Raw genomic sequence first — 24,123 nt, forward strand, 5'->3', positions numbered from 1 at the left:
ACCCTTCGTCAGACCCGGTTCCGGCCCGAAACGTCGACAGATCTTTTCCATGGATGCTGCCCGACCTGCTGAGCTCCTCCAGCGTGTTGTGAGTATTGCTTTGACCCCAGCATCTGCAGATTATCTTGTGTTTAGCATTACCATGGAAAAGGATAGAATCAGAGAGGACAGGAAAATTTTTAATTGAGGAAAGGCAAATTATGAGGCTATAAGGCTAGAACTTGCGGGTGTGAATTAGGATGATGTTTTTGCAGGGAAATGTACTATGGACATGTGGTCGATGTTTAGAGATCTCTTGTGGGATGTTAGGGATAAATTTGTCCCGGTGAGGAAGATAAAGAATGGTAGGATGAAGGAACCATGGGTGACAAGTGAGGTGGAAAATCTAGTCAGGTGGAAGAAGGCAGCGTACATGAGGTTTAGGAAGCAAGGATCAGATGGGTCTATTGAGGAATATAGGGAAGCAAGAAAGGAGCTTAAGAAGGGGCTGAGAAGAGCAAGAAGGGGGCATGAGAAGGCCTTGGTGAGTAGGGTAAAGGAAAACCCCAAGGCATTCTTCAATTATGTGAAGAAAAAAAGGATGACAGGAGTGGAGGTAGCACCGATTAGAGATAAAAGTGGGAAGATGTGCCTGGAGGCTGTGGAAGTGAGCGAGGTCCTCAATGAATACTTCTCTTCGGTATTCACCAATGAGAGGGAACTTGATGATGGTGAGGACAATATGAGTGAGGGTGATGTTCTGGAGCATGTTGATATTAAGGGAGAGGAGGTGTTGGAGTTGTTAAAATACATTAGGACAGATAAGTCCCTGGGGCCTGATGGAATATTCCCCAGGCTGCTCCACGAGGCGAGAGAAGAGATTGCTGAGCCTCTGGCAAGGATCTTTATGTCCTTGTTGTCCACGGGAATGGTACCGGAGGATTGGAGGGAGGCGAATGTTGTCCCCTTGTTCAAAAAAGGTAGTAGGGATAGTCTGGGTAATTATAGACCTTACGTCTGTGGTGGGAAAGCTGTTGGAAAAGATTCTTCGAGATAGGATCTATGGGCATTTAGAGAATTATGGTCTGCTCAGGGACAGTCAGCATGGCTTTGTGAAGGGCAGATCGTGTCTAATAAGCCTGATAGAGTTCTTTGAGGAGGTGACCAGGTATATAGATGAGGGTAGTGCAGTGGATGTGATCTATATGGATTTTAGTAAGGCATTTGACAAGGTTCCACACGGTAGGCTTATTCAGAAAGTTAGAAGGCATGGGATCCAGGGAAGTTTGGCCAGGTGGATTCAGAATTGGCTTGCCTGCAGAAGGCAGAGGGTGGTGGTGGGGGGAGTACATTCAGACTGGAGGATTGTGACTAGTGGTGTCCCACAAGAATCTGTTCTGGGACCTCTACTTTTCGTGATTTTTATTAACGACCTGGATGTGGGGGTAGAAGGGTGGGTTGGCAAGTTTGCAGACGACACAAAGGTTGGTGATGTTGTAGATAGTATAGAGGATAGTCAAAGATTGCAGAGAGACATTGATAGGATGCAGAAGTGGGCTGAGAAGTGGCAGATGGAGTTCAACCCAGAGAAGTGTGAGGTGGTACACTTTGGAAGGACAAACTCCAAGGCAGAGTACAAAGTAAATGGCAGGATACTTGGTAGTGTGGAGGAGCAGAGGGATCTCGGGGTACATCCACAGATCCCTGAAAGTTGCCTCAAAGGTGGATAGGGTAGTCAAGAAAGCTTATGGAGTGTTAGCTTTCATAAGTCGAGGGATAGAGTTTAAGAGTCGCGATGTAACGATGCAGCTCTATAAAACTCTGGTTAGGCCACACTTGGGAGTACTGTGTCCAGTTCTGGCCACCTCACTATAGGAAGGATGTGGAAGCATTGGAAAGGGTACAGAGGAGATTTACCAGGATGCTGCCTGGTTTAGAAAGTATGCATTATGATCAGAGATTAAGGGAGCTAGGGCTTTACTCTTTGGAGAGAAGGAGGATGAGAGGAGACATGATAGAGGTGTACAAGATAATAAGAGAAATAGATAGAGTGGATAGCCAGCGCCTTTTCCCCAGGGCACCACTGCTCAATACAAGAGGACATGGCTTTAAGGTAAGGGGTGGGAAGTTCAAGGGGGATATTAGAGGAAGGTTTTTTACTCAGAGAGTGGTTGTTGCGTGGAATGCACTGCCTGAGTCAGTGGTGGAGGCAGATACACTAGTGAAGTTTCAGGGACTATTAGACAGGTATATGGAGGAATTTAAGGTGGGGGCTTATATGGGAGGCAGGATTTGAGGGTCGTCACAACATTGTGGGCTGAAGGGCCTGTACTGTGCTGTACTATTCTATGTTCTATGATGCTCATTTCCACCCATTACATTACCCTACACTGCGTTTGACACAATTCACCACAACATTCTCCGGGATCACTTTGAGAACTGGGTTGACATCAGGTAGTGCCCTTAGCTGGTTTTGTTAACATTTCTTCTTCAAGAGAAATTTTTTTGTCTATTTTAGAGATGTAATGGTCCTTTCTGGTGTTGCTCTGGAAAGCTGTCTTGGTCTCCTACTCTTTTCCTTACATATGCTTTCCTTAGGAGACATCACTAGAGAACATAAACTTGAATTCCGCAGTTATGCAGATGACGCACAAGTTTACATCTCGGTTGAGCTTGATGATGATTACACCACATCTTCTCTGACTTCTGGTATGGTTTCAATAAGAGCATAGGACCATACGTTATAGGAACAGAATTATGCCATTTTGCCCATTTGAGTTTTCTCCTCCATTTCATCATGTCTGATCCATTATTCCTCTCAGCCTCAATCTCCTGCCTTCTCCCTGTATCCCTTCATGTACTGTCAAATAAAGAACCCATCAACCTCTGCCTTAAAAATACATGCAGACTAGACCTCCACAGATGCCTATGGCAATGAATTCCATATATTTACCACTCTCTGGCTAAAGAAATTCCTCCTCATCTCCGTTCTAAAAGGACACCCCTCTATTCTGAGGCTCTGTCCTCTGGTATTAGACTCTCCCACTCTATTAAGGCCTTTCAACATTTGATAGGTTTCAATGAGTCACCCCTCATTCTTCTAAGTTCCCGTGAATTCAGGCCTGGAACAATCAAACGTTCTTCATATGACAAGTTATTCAAATCTGGAACATTTTTGTGAACTTCCTTTGAACCCTCTCCAGTTTCAGCACAACTTTTCGAAGATAAGGGGCTAAAACTGCTCACAATACTCCGAGTGAGGCCTCACCAGTGCTTTATAAAGTCTGAACATTATATGCTTGCTTTGATATTCCAGTCCTCTTGAAATGAATGCCAACTATGCATTTGCCTTCCTCACTACAGAGTCAACCCGTAAATTAACCTTCTGGGAATCCTGCACAAGGACTCCCAAGTCCCTTTGCACCTCACTTTGTATTTTCTTTCCATTTAGAAAATAGTTACCCCATTCATTTCTTCTGCCAAAGTGCATGACCACACCCTTCCTGACACTGTTCCATCTGCCACTTCTTTACCCATTCTTCTCATCTGTCCAAGACCTCTGTAGCTCTCTACTTCCTCAAAACTACCTGCCCCTCCACCTACAGTTGAAGTCAGAAGTTTATATACACCTTAACCAAATACATTCAAACTCAGTTTTGACATTTAATCCTAGAAAATATTCCTTGTTTTAGGTCAGTTAGGATCACTACTTTATTTTAAGAATGCGAAATGTCAGAATAATAGTAGAGAGAATGATTTATTTTAGCTTTTATTTCTTTCATCACTTTCCCAGTGTGTCAGAAGTTACCATACACTTTGTTAGTATTTGGTAGCATTGCCTTTAAATTGTTTAACTTGGGTCAAATGTTTTGGGTAGCCTTCCACAAGCTTCTCAGTAAGTTACTGAAATTTTGTTCCATTCCTCCAGACAGAACTGGTGTAACTGAGTCAGGTTTGTAGGGCTCCTTGCATGCACACACTTTTTCAGTTCTGCCCACAAATTTTTGATTGGATTGAGGTCAGAAAATGATGTCAAGTCTGGTTCATCCTTGGGAGCAATTTCCAAACGCCTGAAGGTACCACGTTCATCTGTACAAACAATTGTACGCAAGTATAAACACCATGGGACCACGCAGCCGTCATACTGCTCAGGAAGGAAACGCATTCTGTCTCCTAGAGGTGAACGTACTTTGGCACAAAAAGTGCAAATCAATCCCGGAACAACAGCAGAGGACCTTGTGAAGATGCTGGAGGAAACAGGGAGACAAGTATCTATATCCACAGTAAAACGAGTCCTATATCGGCATGACCTGAAAGGCTGCTCAGCAAGGAAGAAGCCATTGCTCCAACACCACTGTTAAAAAGCCAGACTACAGTTTGCAAGTGCACATGGGGACAAAGATCTCACTTTTTGGAGAAATATCCTCTGGTCTGATGAAACAAAAATTGAACTGTTTGGCCATAATGACCATCGTTATGTTTGGAGGAAAAAGGGTGAGGCTTGCAAGCCGAAGAACACCATCCCAACCGTGAAGCATGGGGGTGGCAGCATCATGTTGTGGGGGTGCTTTGCTGCAGGAGGGACTGGTGCACCTCACAAAATAGATGGCATCATGAGGAAGGAAAATTATGTGGATATATTGAAGCAACATCTCAAGACATCAGCCAGGATGTCAGGATGTTAAAGCTCAGTCGCAAATGGGTCTTCCAAATGGACTCTGACCCCAAGCATACCTCCAAAGTTGGGCAAAATTGCTTAAGGACTACAAAGTCAAGGTATTGTAGTGGCCATCACAAAGCCCTGACCTCAATCCGATAGAAAATTAGTGGGCAGAACTGAAAAAGCGTGTGCGAGCAAAGAGGCCTACAAACCTGACTCAGTTACACCAGTTCCGTCTGGAGGAATGGAATAAAATTCCAGCAACTTACTGTGAGAAGCTTGTGGAAGGCTACCCAAAATGTTTGACCCAAGTTAAACAATTTAAAGGCAATGATACCAAATACTAACAAAGTGTATGTAAACTTCTGATCCACTGGGAAAGTGATGAAAGAAATAAAAGCTGAAATAAATCATTCTCTCTACTATTATTCTGACATTTCACATTCTTAAAATAAAGTAGTGATCTTAACTGACCTAAGACAGGGAATGTTTTCTAGGATTAAATATCAGGAATTGTGAAAAACTGAGTTTAAATGTATTTGGCTGAGGTGTATGTAAACCTCTGACTGCAACTGTACCTTCATATCCTCTGCAAACTGTGCAACAAAGCCATAACTTCCAAAATCATTAACATATAACATAAAAATAACTTGTCCCAACACAGACCACTATGAAACACCACTAGTCAATACTGGGCAGCCTGAAAAGGCTCCCTTTATTTCCACTCTTTGCCTCCTGAGAGTCAGCCACTACTTTATCCATGCTAGAATCTTCCTGTAATACCGTGGGCTTGTAGCTTGTTAAGCAGCCTTTTTTGTGGCATCTTGTCAATGGCCTTCTGAAAATCTAAGTACACAACATCAACCAATTCTCCTTTTGTCTAATTTGCTTGTACTTCAAGGAATTTCAACAGATTTGTCAGGTAACATTTGCCCTTGAGGAACTCATGCTGCCTACAGCCTGCTTTATCATGTGCCTCCAAGTATGCTGAGAACTCATCCTTAGTAATCAACTCAAATGTCTTCCCAACCACTGAAGTCAGACTAACTGGCCTATAACTTCCTTTCTTCTACTTCTCTCCCTTCGTAAGGAGTAGAGTGACATTTGCAGTTTTCTAGTCTTCCAGAACCATTGCAGAATCTAATGATTCTTGAAAGATCATCACTAATGCCTCTAGAATCCCTTCAGCCACCTCTTTCAGAACCATGGAGTGTAAACCATCTGGTCCAGGTGACTTATCTACCTTCAGATCTTTCAGTTCCTAAGAACCTTCTCTCTAGTAGTGGTACCTTCACACACTTTATGACACCTGGAACTTCCACCATGCTGCTAGTATCTTCCACAGTGAAGACTGATGCAAAATACTGATTCAGTTCTTCTGCCATTTTGTTGCCCCCCATTATTACCTTTCCAGCATCACTTCCCAGGGGTCTAATATTCACTCTGGCCTCTTTTACACTTTGTAAATCTTCTTCAATATGATCAGCTAGCTTACTTTCGTGTTTCAACTTTACCTCTTAATGACTTCTTTAGTTGGTACTTGAAAACTTCCCAATCCTCTAACTTCTCACTAATTTTTGAATATTATATGCCTTCTCTTTGGCTTTAACTTCTCTTGTTAGCCACGGTTGTGTCAATTTGCCTTTCAGATACTTCTTCCTCTTTCAGATGTATGTATTCTGTGCCTTAAGAAATGCTTCCAGAAATTCCAGTCACTGCTACTCTGCTGTTATCCCTGTCAGTGTTCTTTTACTAGTGAATTCTGACCAACTCCTCCCTCATGCTTCTATAATTCCCTTTACTCCACTGTAATACCAATACATCAAATGATCAACAAATAGATGAGCAATAACTTCCTAAAATGTAAAACTGGAATACTTTTGGCTAGTCCCAAAGCCAAAAGAGATAAGCTTCTGATGAAACTTACTTGCCTTGTAAAATCACAAGTAACTAGTCTAGATGTTATCCTAGATGCAGATTTGAATTTTAAACCTCACTTAAAGTGATCAAAGCAGCATTTTATACACTTAAGAAATATTGCAAAGGTGCGTTTGTTTCTGTCACATAATGATTCTGATAAACTAATTCATGCCTTTACGTCGAACAGACAAGATTACTGCAATGCATGTTTTACTGGCTTTCCAGTCAATCTATTGACAAACTTCAACACATTCAGAACGTTACTGCTAGACTTTTAACCAAAACCAGAATGAAGAACATATCATTGCCGTATCATTACTGCATTGGCTTCCTGGATCTTTCAGAATTGATTTTAAAGTTCTACCTCTTGTTTTTCAAGTTTTTAATGGTCTGGACTGGAGTATATCATAGGATCCTGTTCATTTTATAATCCTGCTCCCAGGTCTTCCTCCACAGGTCTTTTACATTGAAAACCAATCTCTCTATGAAGGTAATTGGCAGATCTTTTAAAAAACATGCTGCTAAACTGAAATTTGATTCTAAAACAGGAGGTATTCAGACTTAGTTGAAAATTTTAAATACCAGCTCAAAACCTATTTAACTTTGCTAACATATACTGTAGTTTATATTTAACTACCACCTTTTTGTCTTTGAGTTTTGTTTATTTTTAATTTTTTATAAATTTTGTGTTTGTACCTTATCCTATGGTAAAGCACTTTGGATCACATCATCTCTATGAAAAGTGATCTATTATTATTACATTTTGCTCAAATTTAAAAAAAAATTGAGGAGGTGGGGTGTAAGCAGCAATATGTACAGATTTCTAACAGACAGCATTGGAATTGAACTCCAAGCTCTGAAGCCCTTAGCTGTTATGGCATTGTGCTAACCCCCACACTACCATGGTGCTATAAACTATGCATTCCTATTCTGTCTTCTGTAAACCAATAAACCATATGATACATTATTACAAATTTCAATACCAATATGAAGCTCAGCAGTTTAACAACACTTGTTCCACTCAAGAGACCACAAGGGAGGGTTTATACAATAATTCAAAAATGCTATAGTACACAAAGTATAATACATTTGGATTCTGAAATTAGAAATTAATTGAGCCTTGTATTTCTAAAATTTAAAATGTAATATAATGGAAACAGATAACTCAGTCAGTGAGTTCTCCAAAGTATATTTTTTGTTGAATGCTTATCTGTACATACAAAAGTTCTGGTGAATATTATGGCCTTATCCAGCAACTTGCAGTGACTTCACAGATTATCAATCTTGAACACATACAATAATGGATGCTTTGTTGAATATTTAGGCCAACAAGCTTTTCCTTTTCCAAGAAAACAAGGATTTATGTAACCAGCGTCCAAGGAGAATGGGCTACAGCCAGGGAAACTTCCCCATAAAACACTAAGAGTAAGCAGCTATCATTTAACCTTATTTCACATCATACATGAGCAATTTTAATAGCTACATTAAAGCAGCATCTAGTAATTTTACAAATCTGAAAATAGTCACGTAAAACGAAATGTTATCACTGAATCCAGAAGATAACCAGCAGCGCATGTATATCATTGAATCAATCCTACAAAGTTATCTAAGGTACGCGTTAGCTAATAATTTGGTATACTCATGGTTTTTGAAAAGGTGCAATAATTCCAAACTGGAAAATAATTAACACAAGTGATTCAACAGATGCTAAGATCCAGAGCAACACATACAAAATGCAAGAGGAATTCAGGTCAGGCAGCATCTTTGGAAATGATTAAACAGTTGACATTTCAGTGCAAGACCATTCATCAGGAAAATTATTATTTGACTAAAACTACCTCTGGCATAAACATTGAATTGCCAATGTGGGTTATGCTATTTTGTGAGTGAAGGCTCAGTGAGATCCATTTTCCATATTTGTATACGACTAACTGTCCTTCTCGCCACAGTATGGGTTTCCGCCTGATACTCCAGTTTCCTTCTGATACTCCAGTTTCCTCCCACAGTTCAAAGATATACCGGTTGGTATGTTAATTGTCATTGTAAATTTTCCCATGATTAGGCTGGGATTAAATTGGGGAATTGCTGGGCAGCATGGCTCAAAGTACCAGCAGGACCTATTCTGCTCTATATCACAATAAATAAATGAACTCTTGTCATACTGAAGGTGAAATAATTCCTGAAATTGAAAAAAAAATGACTTGTTTTCCCTTCCCTCTCTTTCTTGGTTCATTTTCTCTATTGTTCACTACTCAGCATCTTCGGAGTTTGAAGAGATTCCAGATGGTAAGTGTGTATTCTATTCTCCATTCTACCACAGGATCTCAATTAACAACACCTGGCTATTGAGAGGGTATAATAGGTTAGATAGCTGTATGTCTAATTCACCAAATCCAGTGGGTCTATGTATGAATCTAAAGCAGGGCTTCCCATCCCTTCTTTATGCCTTGGAGCATTACCATTAAGCAAGGGGTGTGTGGACTCCAGGTTGTGAACATGTGGTCTAAAGGGTGCCTCTCACCCAGGTTCCTGTCTCAGATGGACTGAAAGCATTCTCATCCCCACTTAATCAGTAGATTCAACAGAACTTAAGGAAAATCAAGTCATTTCATATTATAAAAGTTTTTGAAATTTATCTGACACAAAATTATAAACAAGTGAATCCAAATTAAGACAAGGCATACATTTTTACCTGTAGGATAATTATTTGATGGCGAAATCACTGAGGATAATAACAATTAAGATAGTGTTGAAAAGTGATGTGTTGAGAAAAAAAAAATCAACTGAGAACTATACAGGTGTATATTATTTTACTTCATTCCATTGATCTGGTGATCATGTTGTTTTCTGCAGATTAAAAAGGTGCCAAGTGAAGAACATCCATTTAACCCATTAATCCTGCTTTATACTTAGTCATTTATGCTTATTTACAATGCTCATTTCTCCCCTAAAATATTCTGCAATATTTCACATTTCCAGATGATTTACCCTCCCCTCCCAATTATATTTAATTTAATTCTTTGAATGCTAGGAGTGTACTTGAATCCTTTTTCCAGTTTCTCTGAGTCAGCTATCAATTAAATACTTTAGAGTGGGGATCCTGGTTGATAAATCTTGTGGTGGCAAAGTTAGTTTCTGAATCTATTCTCTGACTTTATTTCCCTTCATGTTTTAAAGTTAAGGCATATTCACACAACACTTTACAGAAAACTTTAATTTCATTCTATTGATAGCTGAATGTTGAGGAAGTTTCATTATGTTGAATCTATGCCGTACAATATCATATTGTTACAGCTCTATATGACACTTATATAGAGCTAAAGGACATTCATTCTGGGTCTAACTTGTATGTGACAGTATTTCATATGTCTTTCAATTTCAAAGAATTAATAAAAATACTCATGGCAAAATAATGAAGAAATAAAACACTCACTCTGTCAACCTGCTTGACAAGCATTTCTTTTTTGTTTTCTTTCTGCAATACAGGATAGGACCAGCAAATCAGTTTCATCTTACAGTAATCTGACCTATATAAATAAAGGCTACGGTATTGGAGAAGAACAATCAAATAATGAATGTGACACAAGTAACCAGGGGAGAATCTCAAATACACTGCAGGATTTGACACTCGTTAGAGAACCAGAGAGTGTGGACAAATCCGTATTGGCCAATGGAAAACAGGTGCAAGTCACTGACTACAAGTCTTTCAGTATCAAAAGTAACATAATGACAAAAGAAAGTCATACCAGTACAAGCCATCAATACTTGGAGTGTAGGAATGAACAGCAGAGAGCATTTGGAGATTGTCCACTAAGAATTGATTTTCAATTGCCCAGAGGAGTAGAAAGTGAGTCAGGGAAGGACCACATGGAAAAGGATGTACAATGTGATAATAAGGCTGCTTTTTCTGAATTCATAAAGGAAACTGCTCATGAAGATGGGGGCCATTTGGAAACTATGAAAGGAGAAATTAAATGTTCAGTATCTGTAACAGAGGGAGACTGGTCAGCAAATTTAGCTGCAGAGTCAAACTATTCAACCTCAACAACAGAAGGACTGGAGGACCAAGTAACTGCAGAGCAGAAACAACATATATTCTCACCAGAACACGAGTTTGCAACAACCACATTAAAAGGAGAAGCACAAGTATTTCATTCAGAAAAACCAGGTTCTGTGGATTCAAATGTATTCACAGAGGACACAATAGGTACAGATTACGTACCAGCCAGAGAACAGCCAGCAGCAACTAAACATCCAAAGCTACCAGCAGCAGACATGCCATTAGGGGATCCTCTGGTAGCTCAACATCCGATATCAGTGTCCCTAGAGAACCCAGTCAAAGCAGATTATCAAGTGCCAGTGGAGCATCCATTAATGGTACAACATTCCGTGGAAGAAGCATCTCAGGTGTCAACAGACTATCTAGTAGAGATGAATGGTCCAGTGGGAGTGGAACATAAAAGAATTATGGAACAGACATTGCCAGATGGAATAGCAGTAGGGAATACAGCAGCCATGGGGACAGAAGGAATAGTCATTCATTGTCCAACAACAGGAGTGATCATAGAGATCCGAGAGGATGAAATGGAAGGCACAACAGCAAGAAAAACATCCACTGAATCTCCTATAGAAGGATTAGCAGCTGGGGACATAAAATGTTCAATAGCAGAGGTGGCCGAAATGAGATTAGCAACAGGACTGGTTACTGAGGGTCAGTCAGAATGACATATGGTTGCAGAGGATGAAGCAGCAAAAAGACTGGCTGTAATGGACACAGAGAAAGCAGCACCCACTGTGGATAAAATGAAAGCCAAAGAGAGCTCAGAAACTGAATGAAAACAGATGGAGCTAGCAATGATCAACCAGTAAGAAGAAGAGGTACAGAAATGTCACTGATAGCCAGCTTTCATTCAACAGCAGAAGAAAGGAGTCTTGAGGCTATAGAGCCAGATGTAATTCAATAGTTACAAATACAGCAGTCATGGATTACTCGATAGACACTGTAAGATAAAGCAACTCTATAGCTCCAGCAGCAGAGTGCTCCGGATATTTTTTTTGTTTTAACCAGACTTCAATGAGCAAACAAGAACTCTAAGGCCATTGTCTTCATCAGACTGCACTAACTTCAGGATGTTGTTGAATCAGCCACTATTTGAAAAGGACAGTATAGAAATTACTTCCTGTTGATTGAGCATGAAACTAAAACAACGGAGTAACTTCAAGATATTTTTATGCTTTTCCCTTCCCACATCCCCCATCCACTCTCCTCACTCCATGTCTCCGAAAGGAACAGTTGTCAACACCACACTATGAAAGAAACGTGGCTCCTGGACAATATCCCATGCACCATCAATCTACAGCTCCATTCAGGGATTTGGGCTGTTTTTGTTACTGTATATTTTTCTGCTTTGTAACTATATGTACTCTGTGCTGTGTGTGACTGTTGGTACTGCATTTTACCCCTTGGCCCTTGAGGAATGCTGTTTCATTTGGCTGTATTCATGTGTATGGTTAAAATACAATTGAACACGAACTTGAAATCCCTTCACTTGCTCTCAGATGGGCTAGAAAGGTATAAAATTTCTGAATTCTTTTGTTTTCAGTGCCATAGAAAGACCCTTTGTTATAACCTCGGCTTGTTGGCAGAATATTCTGCGAGCTTTGAGTTTTGTGCTGTTGTTTTTGTTTTTTTCTGTGTTTTATTCATTATAATTATCTGTATTGTTGCACTTCAGGTTTTTAATGTGTTACTCTCCAGTCATCTCTACATAAATTGCTATTGTCCTTAATTAATTTCTAATTAATTCTGAGACATTGCAGGTGTCCATTAAGTATCCTTGGATTTTGTGTCTAATTAGAATAGTTACTTGATAACTTACAATTAGACTGGGGTTTTAATTGGCTGGACACATAACCTTTGTGCCCTGGAATATATTTAAAGGAGCAGTGCTAAACCTTTGTTTGCTCGGTTGTCTAGATCCTTACCTAGTGAAGTTCTGGCTGAGTTATTCAAGACATTGTAAATTCTACTGTTTAGAATGGTCACTTTTGTTAATAAAAGTCCTTGTTTTATTTAATCCTTCTGAGTCTCTATGATCCTGTGCTTGCATCCGAAGATGCAGCATGACATCTTGGATCAAGTAGGATTTGACTTTCCAAAAGACCATAAAATATACAAGCAGAATTAGTCCATTTGGCCCATCAAATCTGCTTCACGATTTCATCTTGGCTGATCTATTTTTACTCTCAGCCCCAATCTCCTGCCTTCCTCCCATCTTCCTTCATGCGCTGACCAGTCAAAAACCTAACCCCCTCTGCCTTAAATATACATAAAGACTTGGCCTCCACAGCTGCCTATGTCAATGAATTCCACAGATTCACCATTCTCTGGTGAAAGAAATTTCTCATCTCCTTTCTAAAATGCTCCTCTATTTTGAGGCTTTGTCCTATAGTCTTAGACACTCCCATCATAGAAACATCCTTCCCACTTCCACTCTCATGTGTGGCTCTTTGTCAAAGGCCTTCTGAAAATCCAAGCACTCAACCGATTCTGCTTAGTCTAACCTGCTTGTTATTTCTTCAAAGAATTCCAGCAGATCTATCAGGCAAGATTTTCACTTGAGGAAACCATGCTGACTACAGCCAATGTTATCATGTGCCTCCACGTACCCCAAAGCCACATCCTTAGCAATCGACTCCAACATCTTCCCAACCACTGAGGTCAGACTAATTGGCCTACAAATTCCTTTCTTCTTCTTCTCTCCCTTCTTGAAGAGTAGAGTGACATTTGGAATTTTCCAGTCTGCTTGAATCATTCCTGAATCTAGTAATTCTTGAAAGATCATTACCATTGCCTGCACAATCTCTTCAGCCACCTCTTTCAGAACTCTGGGGCGCACACCATCAGACCCAGGTGACCTATCTACCTTCAGACCTTTCAGTTTCCCAAGAACCTTTTCCGTCGTAATGGCAACTTCATGCACTTCATGACCCCTGACACCTGGAACTTCCACCAGACTGCTAATGTAGTGAAGACTGATCCAAATTAGTTTTTCAGTTCATCCACTATTTCCTTCTCCTCCATTACTACCTCTCCAGCATAGTTCCCAGTGGTCCAAAATCCTCTCTGGGCTCTATTACACTTTATGTATCTGAAGAAACTTTTGGTATCTTCTCCTTCGCCCAGCTTTTGGAAAATCAGATCACTCTTCAGTTCTGCTTTCGCCGACATTCAGGCAGAAGCTGAGACAAGAGGCGGCCATAGTTAAAACCATCCACTGTTGGTCCAACTGATTGGCCTCCATGCTGCAGGACTGCTTTGATGACGTCGATTGGAACATCTTCCACGATGAGGATGTCTCCAAGTTCACCGATGGAGTCACGTACTTCATCCAGAAGTGCACTGACGATGTTGTCCCCCGGAAGTCAGTCAGGGTCTTCCTGAACCAAACCCTGGATCAATAGTTCATTGTGAGCAGCACTTACAGCACGACATTGAGCTTACATTGCTGACAATCAACTAGAGTGCAAGAATAGCAGCTATGATCTGCGCAAAGCTATCAAGGCTGCAGATCAACAATGTAGGGAGAAGATTGAGTCAAGATTCACAATGAATAGCACACATGACTTGTGGCGAGGGCTGCATACCATCACAGACTTCAAAGCCAAACTTTGTGGTGCTGCCAACATCCTGGCCTCTCTCCCAGTTGAGCTCAATCACTTTTATTCTTGGTTCGATGTTACTAACTCTGAGCCTCTGTCCGCTACAACCTGCAACCTGGTCATCTCTGAGGCTGAGGTACGCAGATGTTTCCAATGAGTGGACAGTCGCAAGGCTGCGGGACCGATGGCACCCCAGGGTGAGGACTCAGGATGTGCGCAGCACAACTGGCAGGTGTGTTTACTGGTATTTTTACTCTCCCTTTCCCAGTGCAGAGTGCCCTTCTGCTTCAAATTATCCACCATTGTCCCTGTATCAAAACAGACCAAGGTAACATGCCTGAACATCTGAAATCCTGTCACACTCACCTCAATGATAAGCAAATGCTTTGAGAGGCTGGTCAAGGATTACATCTGCAGCTTTCTACCACCCAAACAGGACCCCTTACAATTTGCCTACCGACACAACCAATCGACAGATGACACAATAGCCACTGCTCTACATACCGTCCTTACACATCTGGAGAAGGATGCTTATGTGAGAATAGTGTCCTTCGACTACAGTTCAACATTCAACATGATTGTTCCATCCAGGCTTGACAAGAGCTCAGAGACCTTGGCCTTGACCCTGCCTTGTACAGCTGTATCCTGGACTTACTGTCAGATCGTCAGCAGGTTGTAAGAGTGAGCTCCCTCACCTCCAGCCCTTTGACTCTCAATACAGGAGCCCCTCAGGGCTGCATACTGAGTCCCCTCCTTTACTCCCTGTATACCCATGACTGTATCGCCACCCACTGCTCCAATCTGCTAATTAAATTTGCCGACGACACTACATTTATTGGCCTCATCTTAAAAAATAACAAGATGGCCTACAGGGAAGAAGTCATCTCTCTGACACAGTGGTGTCAAGAAAACAACTACTTCCTCAATGTCGCAAGAACAAAGGAGCTGGTTGTGGATTACAGGAGGTATGGAGATGGGCTAACCCCTATTGACATCAATGGATATGGGGTTGAAAGGGTAAACAGCTTCAAGTTCCTCAGCATCCACATCACCGAGGACCTCACGTGATCTGTACACACCAGCTGTGTAGTCAAAAAGGCACAACGGCACCTTTTTCACCTCAAATGGTTGAGGAAGTTTGGTATGGGCCCCCAAATCCTAAGAACTTTCTACAGGGGTATAATTGAGAGCATCCTGACTGGCTGCATCACTGCCTGGTATGGGAACTCTACCTCCCTTAATTGCAGGACTCTGCAGAGAGTGGTGCGGACAGCCCAACACATCTGCAGATGTGAACTTCCCATGATTCAGGATATTTACAAAGACAGGTGTGTAAAAAGGGCCCGTAGGATCACTGGGGACCCAAGTCATCCCAGCCACAATTTATTCCAGCTGCTACCATCTGGGAAGTGGTACCACAGCATAAAAGCCAGGACCAACAGGCTCCGGTACAGCTTATTCCACCAGACTGATGAAATCATGCTGATTTGAGTGTACTCTATCACTCTATCATTGACTGTTCTGTTTATTATAAATTATATAAATTACTGTGATTGCACATTGCACATTTAGATGGAGACGTAACATAAAGATTTTTACTCATCATGTATGTGAAGGATGTAAGAAATAATGTCAATTCAATTCAATATTATTATTGCAACACACATAAAAGTTGCTGGTGAATGCAGCAGGCCAGGCAGCATCTCTAGAAAGAGGTGCAGTCGACATTTCAGGCCGAGACCCTTCGTCAGGACTAACTGAAGGAAGAGTGAGTAAGGGATTTGAAAGTTGGAGGGGGAGGGGGGAGAGATCCAAAATGATAGGAGAAGACAGGAGGGGGAGGGATGGAGCCAAGAGCTGGACAGGTGATAGGCAAAAGGGATACGAGAGGATCATGGGACAGGAGGTCTGGGAAGAAAGACAAAGGGGGGGGGGACCCAGAGGATGGGCAAGGGGTATATTCAGAGGGACAGAGGGAGAAAAAGGAGAGTGAGAGAAAGAACGTGTGTATAAAAATAAGTAACAGATGGGGTACGAGGGGGATGTGGGGCATTAGCAGAAGTTAGAGAAGTCGATGTTCATACCATCAGGTTGGAGGCTACCCAGACGGAATATAAGGTGTTGTTCCTCCAACCTGAGTGTGGCTTCATCTTTACAGTAGAGGAGGCCGTGGATAGACATGTCAGAATGGGAATGGGATGTGGAATTAAAATGTGTAGCCACTGGGAGATCCTGTTTTCTCCGGCGGACAGAGCGTAGGTGTTCAGCAAAGTTGTCTCCCAGTCTGCGTCGGTTCTCGCCAATATATAAAAGGCCACATCGGGAGCACCGGACACAGTATATCACCCCAGCCGACTCACAGGTGAAGTGTCGCCTCACCTTCTAACTCTTGGCTCCATCCCTCCCCCTCCTGTCTTCTCCTATCATTTTGGATCTCCCACTCCCCCTCCAACTTTCAAATCCCTTACTCACTCTTCCTTCAGTTAGTCCTGACGAAGGGTCTCGGCCTGAAACGTCGACTACACCTCTTCCTAGAGATGCTGCCTGGCCTGCTGTGTTCACCAGCAACTTTTATGTGTGTTGCTTGAATTTCCAGCATCTGCAGAATTCCTGTTGCTTGCAATAATATTATTGGCTAGCTTACTTTTGTATTCTATCTTTACCTTCTTGATGACTTTTTAGTTGCTTCTGCTGGTCTTTAAAAACTTCCCAATCCTCCAACTTGCCACTAATTGTTGCTCTATTATCGGGAACAATCTTCCTGCATCTAGCCTGTCCAATCCCTTTAGGATTTTATACATTTCAATAAGATCCCCCCCTCAATCTTCTAAATTCCAATGAATATAAGCCTAGTCATTCCAGTCTTTCATCATATGAAAGTCCTGCCATCCCAGGAATCAATCTGGTGAACCTTCTTTGTACTCCCTCTATGGCAAGGATGTCTTTCCTCAGATTAGGGGACCAAAACTGCACACAATACTCCAGGTATGGTCTCACCAAGGCCTTGTACAACTGCAATAGTACCTCCCTGCTCCTGTACTTGAATCCTCTTGCTATGAATGCCAGCATACCATTTGCCTTTTTCACCGCCTGCTGTACCTGCATGCCCACTTTCAATGACTGGTGTATAATGACACCCAGGTCTCATGGCACCTCTCCTTTTCCTAATCGGCCACCATTCAAATAATAATCTGTTTTCCTGTTTTTGCTACCAAAGTGGATAACCTCACATTTATCCACATTAAATTGCATCTGCCATGAATTTGCCCACTCACCTAACCTATTCAAGTCACCCTGCATCCTCTTAGCATCCTCCTCACAGCTAACACTGCCACCCAGCTTCGTGTCATCCGCAAACTTGGAGATGCTTCATTTAATTCCCTCATCTAAGTCATTAATATATATTGAAAACAACTGGGGTCCCAGCACTGAGCCTTGCGGTACCCCACTAGTCACTGCCTGCCATTCTGAAAAGGTCCCATTTATTCCCACTCTTTGCTTCCTGTCTGCCAACCATTTCTCTATCCACATCAATACCTTACCCCCAATACCATGTGCTTTAAGTTTGCACACTAATCTCCTGTGTGGGACCTTGTCAAAAGCCTTTTGAAAATCCAAATATACCACATCCACCGGTTCTCCCTTATCCACTCTACTAGATACATCCTCAAAAAATTCTATGAGATTCATCAGACATGATTTTCCTTTCACAAATCCATGCTGACTTTGTCCAATGATTTCACCGCTTTCCAAATGTGCTGTTATCACATCTTTGATAATTGACTCCAGCATTTTCCCCACCACTGATTTAGACTAACTGGTCTATAATTCCCTGGTTTCTCTCTCCCTCCTTTTTTAAAAAGTGGGGTTACATTAGCCACCCTCCAATCCTCAGGAATGAGTCCAGAATCTAAAGAGTTTTACAAAATTTTCACTAATGCATCCACTATTTCTTGGGCTACTTCCTTAAGCACTCTGGGATGGAGACCATCTGACCCTTGGGATTTATTTGCCTTTAATCCCTTCAATTTACCTAACACCACTACCCTACTAACATGTATTTCCTTCAGTTCCTCCATCTCACTGGACCCTCAGTCCCCTACTATTTCCGGAAGATTATTTATGTCCTCCTTAGTGAAGACAGAACCAAAGTAGTTATTCAATTGGTCTGCCATGTCCTTGCTCCCCATAATCAATTCACCTGTTTCTGTCTGTAGGGGACCTACATTTGTCTTTTTCTTTTCACATATCTATAAAAGCTTTTACAGTTGGTTTTTAGGTTTCCTGCCAGTTTTCTCTCATAATCTTTTTTCCCTTTCCTAATTAAGCCCTTTGTCCTTCTTTGTTGAACTCTGAATTTCTCCCAGTCCTCAGGTGAGCCACTTTTTCTGGCTAATTTGTATGCTTCTTCTTTGGAATTGATACTCTCCCTAATTTCCCTTGTCAGCCACAGGTGCACTACCTTCCCTGATTTATTCTTTTGCCAAACAGGGATGAACAATTGTTGTAGTTCATCCATGCGATCTTTAAATGCTTGCCATTGCATATCCACCGTCAACCCTTTAAGTGTCATTTTTTAGTCTATCTTAACTAATTCACGTCTCGTACCTTCAAAGTTACCCTTCTTTAAATTCAGAACCTTTGTTTCTGAATTAACTAAGTCACTCTCCATCTTAATAAAGAATTCCACCATATTATGGTCACTCTTACCCAAGGGGCCTCTCACGACAAGATTGTTAATTAACCCTTCCTCATTGCTCAATACCCAGTCTAGAATAGCCTGCTCTCCAGTTGGTTCCTCGATAAGTTGGTTCAAAAAACCATCCCACATACATTCCAAGAAATCCTCTTCCTCAGCACCCTTACCAATTTGGTTCACCCAATCTATATGTAGATTGAAATCACCCATTATAACTGCTGTTCCTTTATTGCACACATTTCTAATTTCCTGTTTAATACCATCCCCAGCCTCACTACTACTGTTAGGTGGCCTGTACACAACTCCCACCAGCGTTTTCAGCCCCTTAGTGTTATGCAGCTCTACCCATATCGATTCCACATCCTCCCGGCTAATGTCCTTCCTTTCTGTTGCGTTAATCTCCTCTCTAACCAGCAATGCTACCCCACCTCCTTTTCTTTCATGTCTATCCCCACTGAATATTGAAAATCCCTGAATGTTGAGCTCCCATCCTCGGTCACCCTGGAGCCATGTCGCTGTGATCCCAACTATATCATATTCATTAATAACAATCTGCACTTTTAATTCATCCAACTTGTTACGAATGCGCCGTGCATTGACACACAAAGCCCTCAGGCTCACTTTTACAACACTCTTAGCCGTTGTACAATTATGTTGAAAAGTGGCCCTCTCCTGCCCTGATTCTCATGCCCTGAATCTCATGCCCTGAAACTCATGCCCTCAAACTTCTGCCCTGAATCTCCTGCCCTGAATCTCATGGCCTGAATCTCATGCCCTGAAACTCCTGCCCTGAAACTCCTGCCCTGAAACTCCTGCCCTGAAACTCATGCCCTGAAACTCATGCCCTGAATCTCATGCCCTGAAACTCCTGCCCTGAAACTCCTGCCCTGAAACTCCTGCCCTGAATCTCAAGCCCTGAAACTACAGCCCTGAATCTCATGCCCTTAAACTAAAGCCCTGAATGTCATGCCCTGAAACTCCTGCCCTGAAACTCATGCCCTGAATCTCATGCCCTGAAACTCCTGCCCTGAATCTCCTGCCCTGAAACTCATGCCCTGAATCTCATGCCCTGAATCTCCTGCCCTGAATCTCATGCCCTGAAACTCCTGCCCTGAACCTCATGCCTTGAAACTAATGCCCTGAATCTCCGGCCCTGAAAGTCATGCCCTGAATCTCCTGCCCGGAAACTCATGCCTTGAATCTCATGCCCTGAAATTTCTGTCCTGAAACTCCAGCCGAAAAACTAAAGCCCTGAGTCTCATGCCCTGAAACTCCTGCCCAGAATCTCACGCCATGAAACTCCTGCCCTGAATCTCATGCCCTGCAACTCCTGCCCTGAATCTCCTCACCTGAAACTCATGCTCTGAATCTCATGCCATGAAACACCAGCGCTGAAACACCTGCCCTGAAACTCCTGCCATGAATCTCCTGCCCTGAATCTCATGCCCTGAAACTCCTGCCCTGAAACTCATGCCCTGAATCTCATGCCCTGAAACTCCTGCCCTGAATCTCCTGCCCTGAAACTCATGCCCTGAATCTCATGCCCTGAAACTCCTGCCCTGAAACTCCTGCCCTGAAACTCATGCCCTGAATCTCATGCCCTGAAACTCCTGCCCTGAAACTCATGCCCTGAAACTCCTGCCCTGAAACTCATGCCCTGAATCTCATGCCCTGAAACTACTGCCCTGAATCTCATGCCCTGAAACTCATGCCCTGAATCTCATGCCCTGAAACTCCTGCCCTGAATCTCATGCCCTGAAACTCATGCCCTGAATCTCATGCCCTGAAACTCCTGCCCTGAAACTCCTGCCCTGAATCTCATGCCCTGAAACTCATGCCCTGAATCTCATGCCCTGAATCTCCTGCCCTGAAACTCCTGCCCTGAAACTCATGCCCTGAATCTCATGCCCTGAAACTCCTGCCCTGAATCTCCTGCCCTGAAATTCATGCCCTGAATCTCATGCCCTGAAACTCCTGCCCTGAAACTCATGCCCTGAATCTCATGCCCTGAAACTCCTGCCCTGAAACTCCTGCCCTGAAACTGCTGCCCTGAATCACAAGCCCGGAAACTACAGCCCTGAATCTCATGCCCTTTAACTAAACCCCTGAATCTCATGCCCTGAAACTCCTGCCCTGAATCTCATGCCCTGAAACTCATGACCTGAATCACATGCCCCGAAACTCCTGCCCTGAAACTCCTGCCCTGAATCTCTTGAGCAGAAACTCCTGCACTGAAACTCCTGCCCTGAATCTCCTGCCCTGAAACTCCTGCCCTGAAACTCATGCCCTGAATCTCATGCCCTGAAACTCCTGCCCTGAAACTCATGCCCTGAATCTCATGCCCTGAAACTCCTGCCCTGAATCTCCTGCCCTTAAACTCATGGCCCGAATCTCATGCCCTGAAACTCCTGCCCCGAAACCCCTGCCCTGAAACTTCTGCCCTGAATCTCAAGCCCGGAAACCAAAGCCCTGAATCTTATGCCCTTTAACTAAAGATCTGAATCTCATGCCCTGAAACTCCTGCCCTGAAAATCATGCCCTGAATCTCATGCCCTGAAACTCCTGCCCTGAAACGCCTGCCCTGAAACTGCTGCCCTGATTTTCATGCCCTGAAACTAATGCCCAGAATCTCCTGTCCTGAAACTCCTGCTCTGAATCTCCTGCGCTGAAACTCCTGCACTGAAACTCCTGCCCTGAATCTCTTGTGCAGAAACTCCTGCCCTGAATCTCATGTCCTGAATCTCCAGCTCTGAATCTCCTGCCCTGAAACTCATGCCCTGAATCTCATGCCCTGAATCTCATGCCCTGAATCTCCTGCCCTGAAACTCATGCCCTGAATCTCATGCCCTGAATCTCATGCCCTGAATGTCATGCCCTGAATCTCCTGCCCTGAATCTCAAGCCCTGAAACTACTGCCTTGAATCTCATGCCTTGAAACTCCGGCTCTGAATCTCCTGCCTGAATCTCATGCCCTGAAAACACTGCACTGAAACTTCTGCCCTGAAACTCATGCTCTGAATCTCATGCCCTGAATCTCCTGTCCTAAATCTCATGCCCTGAAACTCATTCCCTGAATCTCATGCCCTGAAACTCCTGCCCTGAAACTCCTGCCCTGAAACTCATGCCCTGAATCTCATGCCCTGAAACTACTGCCCTGAATCTCATGCCCTGAAACTCATGCCCTGAATCTCATGCCCTGAAACTCCTGCCCTGAATCTCATGCCCTGAAACTCATGCCCTGAATCTCATGCCCTGAAACTCCTGCCCTGAAACTCCTGCCCTGAATCTCTTGAGCAGAAACTCCTGCACTGAAACTCCTTCCCTGAATCTCCTGCACTGACACTCCTGCCCTAAAACTCCTGCCCTGAATCTCATGCCCTGAAACTCCTGCCCTGAAACTCATGCCCTGAATTCCATGCCCTGAAACTCCTGCCCTGAATCTCCTGCCCTGAAACTCATGCCCTGAATCTCATGCCCTGAAACTCCTGCCCTGAATCTCATGCCCTGAAACTCCTGCCCTGAATCTCATGCCCTGAAACTCATGCCCTGAATCTCATGCCCTGAAACTAAAGCCCTGAATCTCATGCCATGAAACTCCTGCCCTGAAACTCATGCCCTGAATCTCATGCCCTGAAACTCCTGCCCTGAATCTCATGCCCTGAAACTCATGCCCTGAATCTCATGCCCTGAAACTCATGCCCTGAATCTCCTGCCCTGAAACTCCTGCCCTGAATCTCATGCCCTGAAACTCCTGCCCTGAAACTCCTGCCCTGAATCTCATGCCCTGAAACTCCTGCCCTGAATCTCATGCCCTGAAACTCCTGCCCTGAATCTCCTGCCCTGAAACTCATGCCCTGAATCTCATGCCCTGAATCTCCTGCCCTGAAACTCCTGCCCTGAATCTCCTGCCCTGAATCTCAAGCCCTGAAACTACTGCCCTGAATCTCATGACTTGAAACTCCTTCTCTGAATCTCATGCCCTGAATCTCATGCCCTGAAACTCATGCCCTGAATCTCATGCCCTGAAACTCATGCCCTGAATCTCATGCCTTGAAACTCCTGGTCTGAAACTGATGCCCTGAATCTCCTGCCCTGAAACTACAGCCCTGAATCTCATGCCATGAAACTCCTGCCCTGAATCTCATGCCCTGAATCTCCTGCCCTGAATCTCATGCCCTGAATCTCATGCCCTGAAACTCCTGCCCTGAATCTCCTGCCCTGAAACTCATGCCCTGAATCTCATGCCCTGAAACTCATGCCCTGAATCTCATGCCCTGAAACTCCTGCCCTGAATCTCCTGCCCTGAAACTCATGCCCTGAATCTCATGCCCTGAAACTCATGCCCTGAATCTCATGCCCTGAAACTCCTGCCCTGAATCTCATGCCCTGAAACTCCTGCCCTGAAACTCCTGCCCTGAATCTCATGCCCTGAAACTCCTGCCCTGAAACTCCTGCCCTGAATCTCATGCCCTGAAACTCCTGCCCTGAATCTCATGCCCTGAATCTCATGCCCTGAATCTCATGCCCTGAATCTCAAGCCCTGAAACTACTGCCCTGAATCTCATGCCTTGAAACTCCTGCCCTGAATCTCATGCCCTGAATCTCAAGCCCTGAAACTACTGCCCTGAATCTCATGCCTTAAAACTCCTGCTCTGAAACACCTGCCCTGAAACTCATGCCCTGAAACTCATGCCCTGAATCTCAAGCCCTGAAACTACTGCCCTGAATCTCCTGCCCTGAAACTCCTGCCCTGAAGCTCATGCCCTGAATGTCATGCCCTGAAACTTCTGCCCTGAATCTCATGCCCTGAATCTCATGCCCTGAAACTCCTGCCCTGAATCTCAAGCCCTGAAAGTCATGCCCTGAATCTCATGCCCTGAAACTCATGCCCTGTATCTCATGCCCTGAAACTACAGCCCTGAATCTCATGCCTTGAAACTCCTGGTCTGAAACTCATGCCCTGAATCTTATGCCCTGAATCTCATGCCTTGAAACTCCTGGTCTGAAACTCATGCCCTGAATCCCATGCCTTGAAACTACTGCCCTGAATCTCATTCCCTGAAACTCATGCCCTGAAACTCATGCCCTGAATCTCCTGCCCTGAATCTCATGCCCTGAATCTCATGCCCTGAAACTCCTGCCCTGAATCTCATGCCCTGAAACTCCTGCCCTGAATCTCATGCCCTGAAACTCCTGCCCTGAA

The 24,123-nt window shown here is 43.5% G+C and overlaps 1 protein-coding gene across 4 annotated transcripts in view; it reads left to right on the top strand.

The window, feature by feature from the left end:
- Positions 1 to 12,595, top strand: part of cdhr5-rs (cadherin-related family member 5, related sequence) — a 67,353-nt gene extending 54,758 nt beyond the window's left edge. For 2 of the 4 annotated variants that reach the window (XM_063072202.1, XM_063072204.1), the window contains 2 exons: positions 8,816 to 8,845; positions 10,046 to 12,595. In XM_063072202.1, coding sequence (XP_062928272.1) covers positions 8,816 to 8,845; positions 10,046 to 11,284 — 1,269 coding nt within the window. In that variant the 3' untranslated portion in view covers positions 11,285 to 12,595. The remainder of the gene's footprint in view (positions 1 to 8,815; positions 8,846 to 10,045) is intronic. The other 2 variants (XM_063072205.1, XM_063072203.1) reach the window with 2 other exon arrangements.
- The last annotated feature ends 11,528 nt before the right edge of the window (positions 12,596 to 24,123 follow it).

The sequence above is a fragment of the Mobula hypostoma genome, chromosome 20, assembly GCF_963921235.1.
Source record: "Mobula hypostoma chromosome 20, sMobHyp1.1, whole genome shotgun sequence".
Lineage (NCBI taxonomy): Eukaryota > Metazoa > Chordata > Chondrichthyes > Myliobatiformes > Myliobatidae > Mobula > Mobula hypostoma.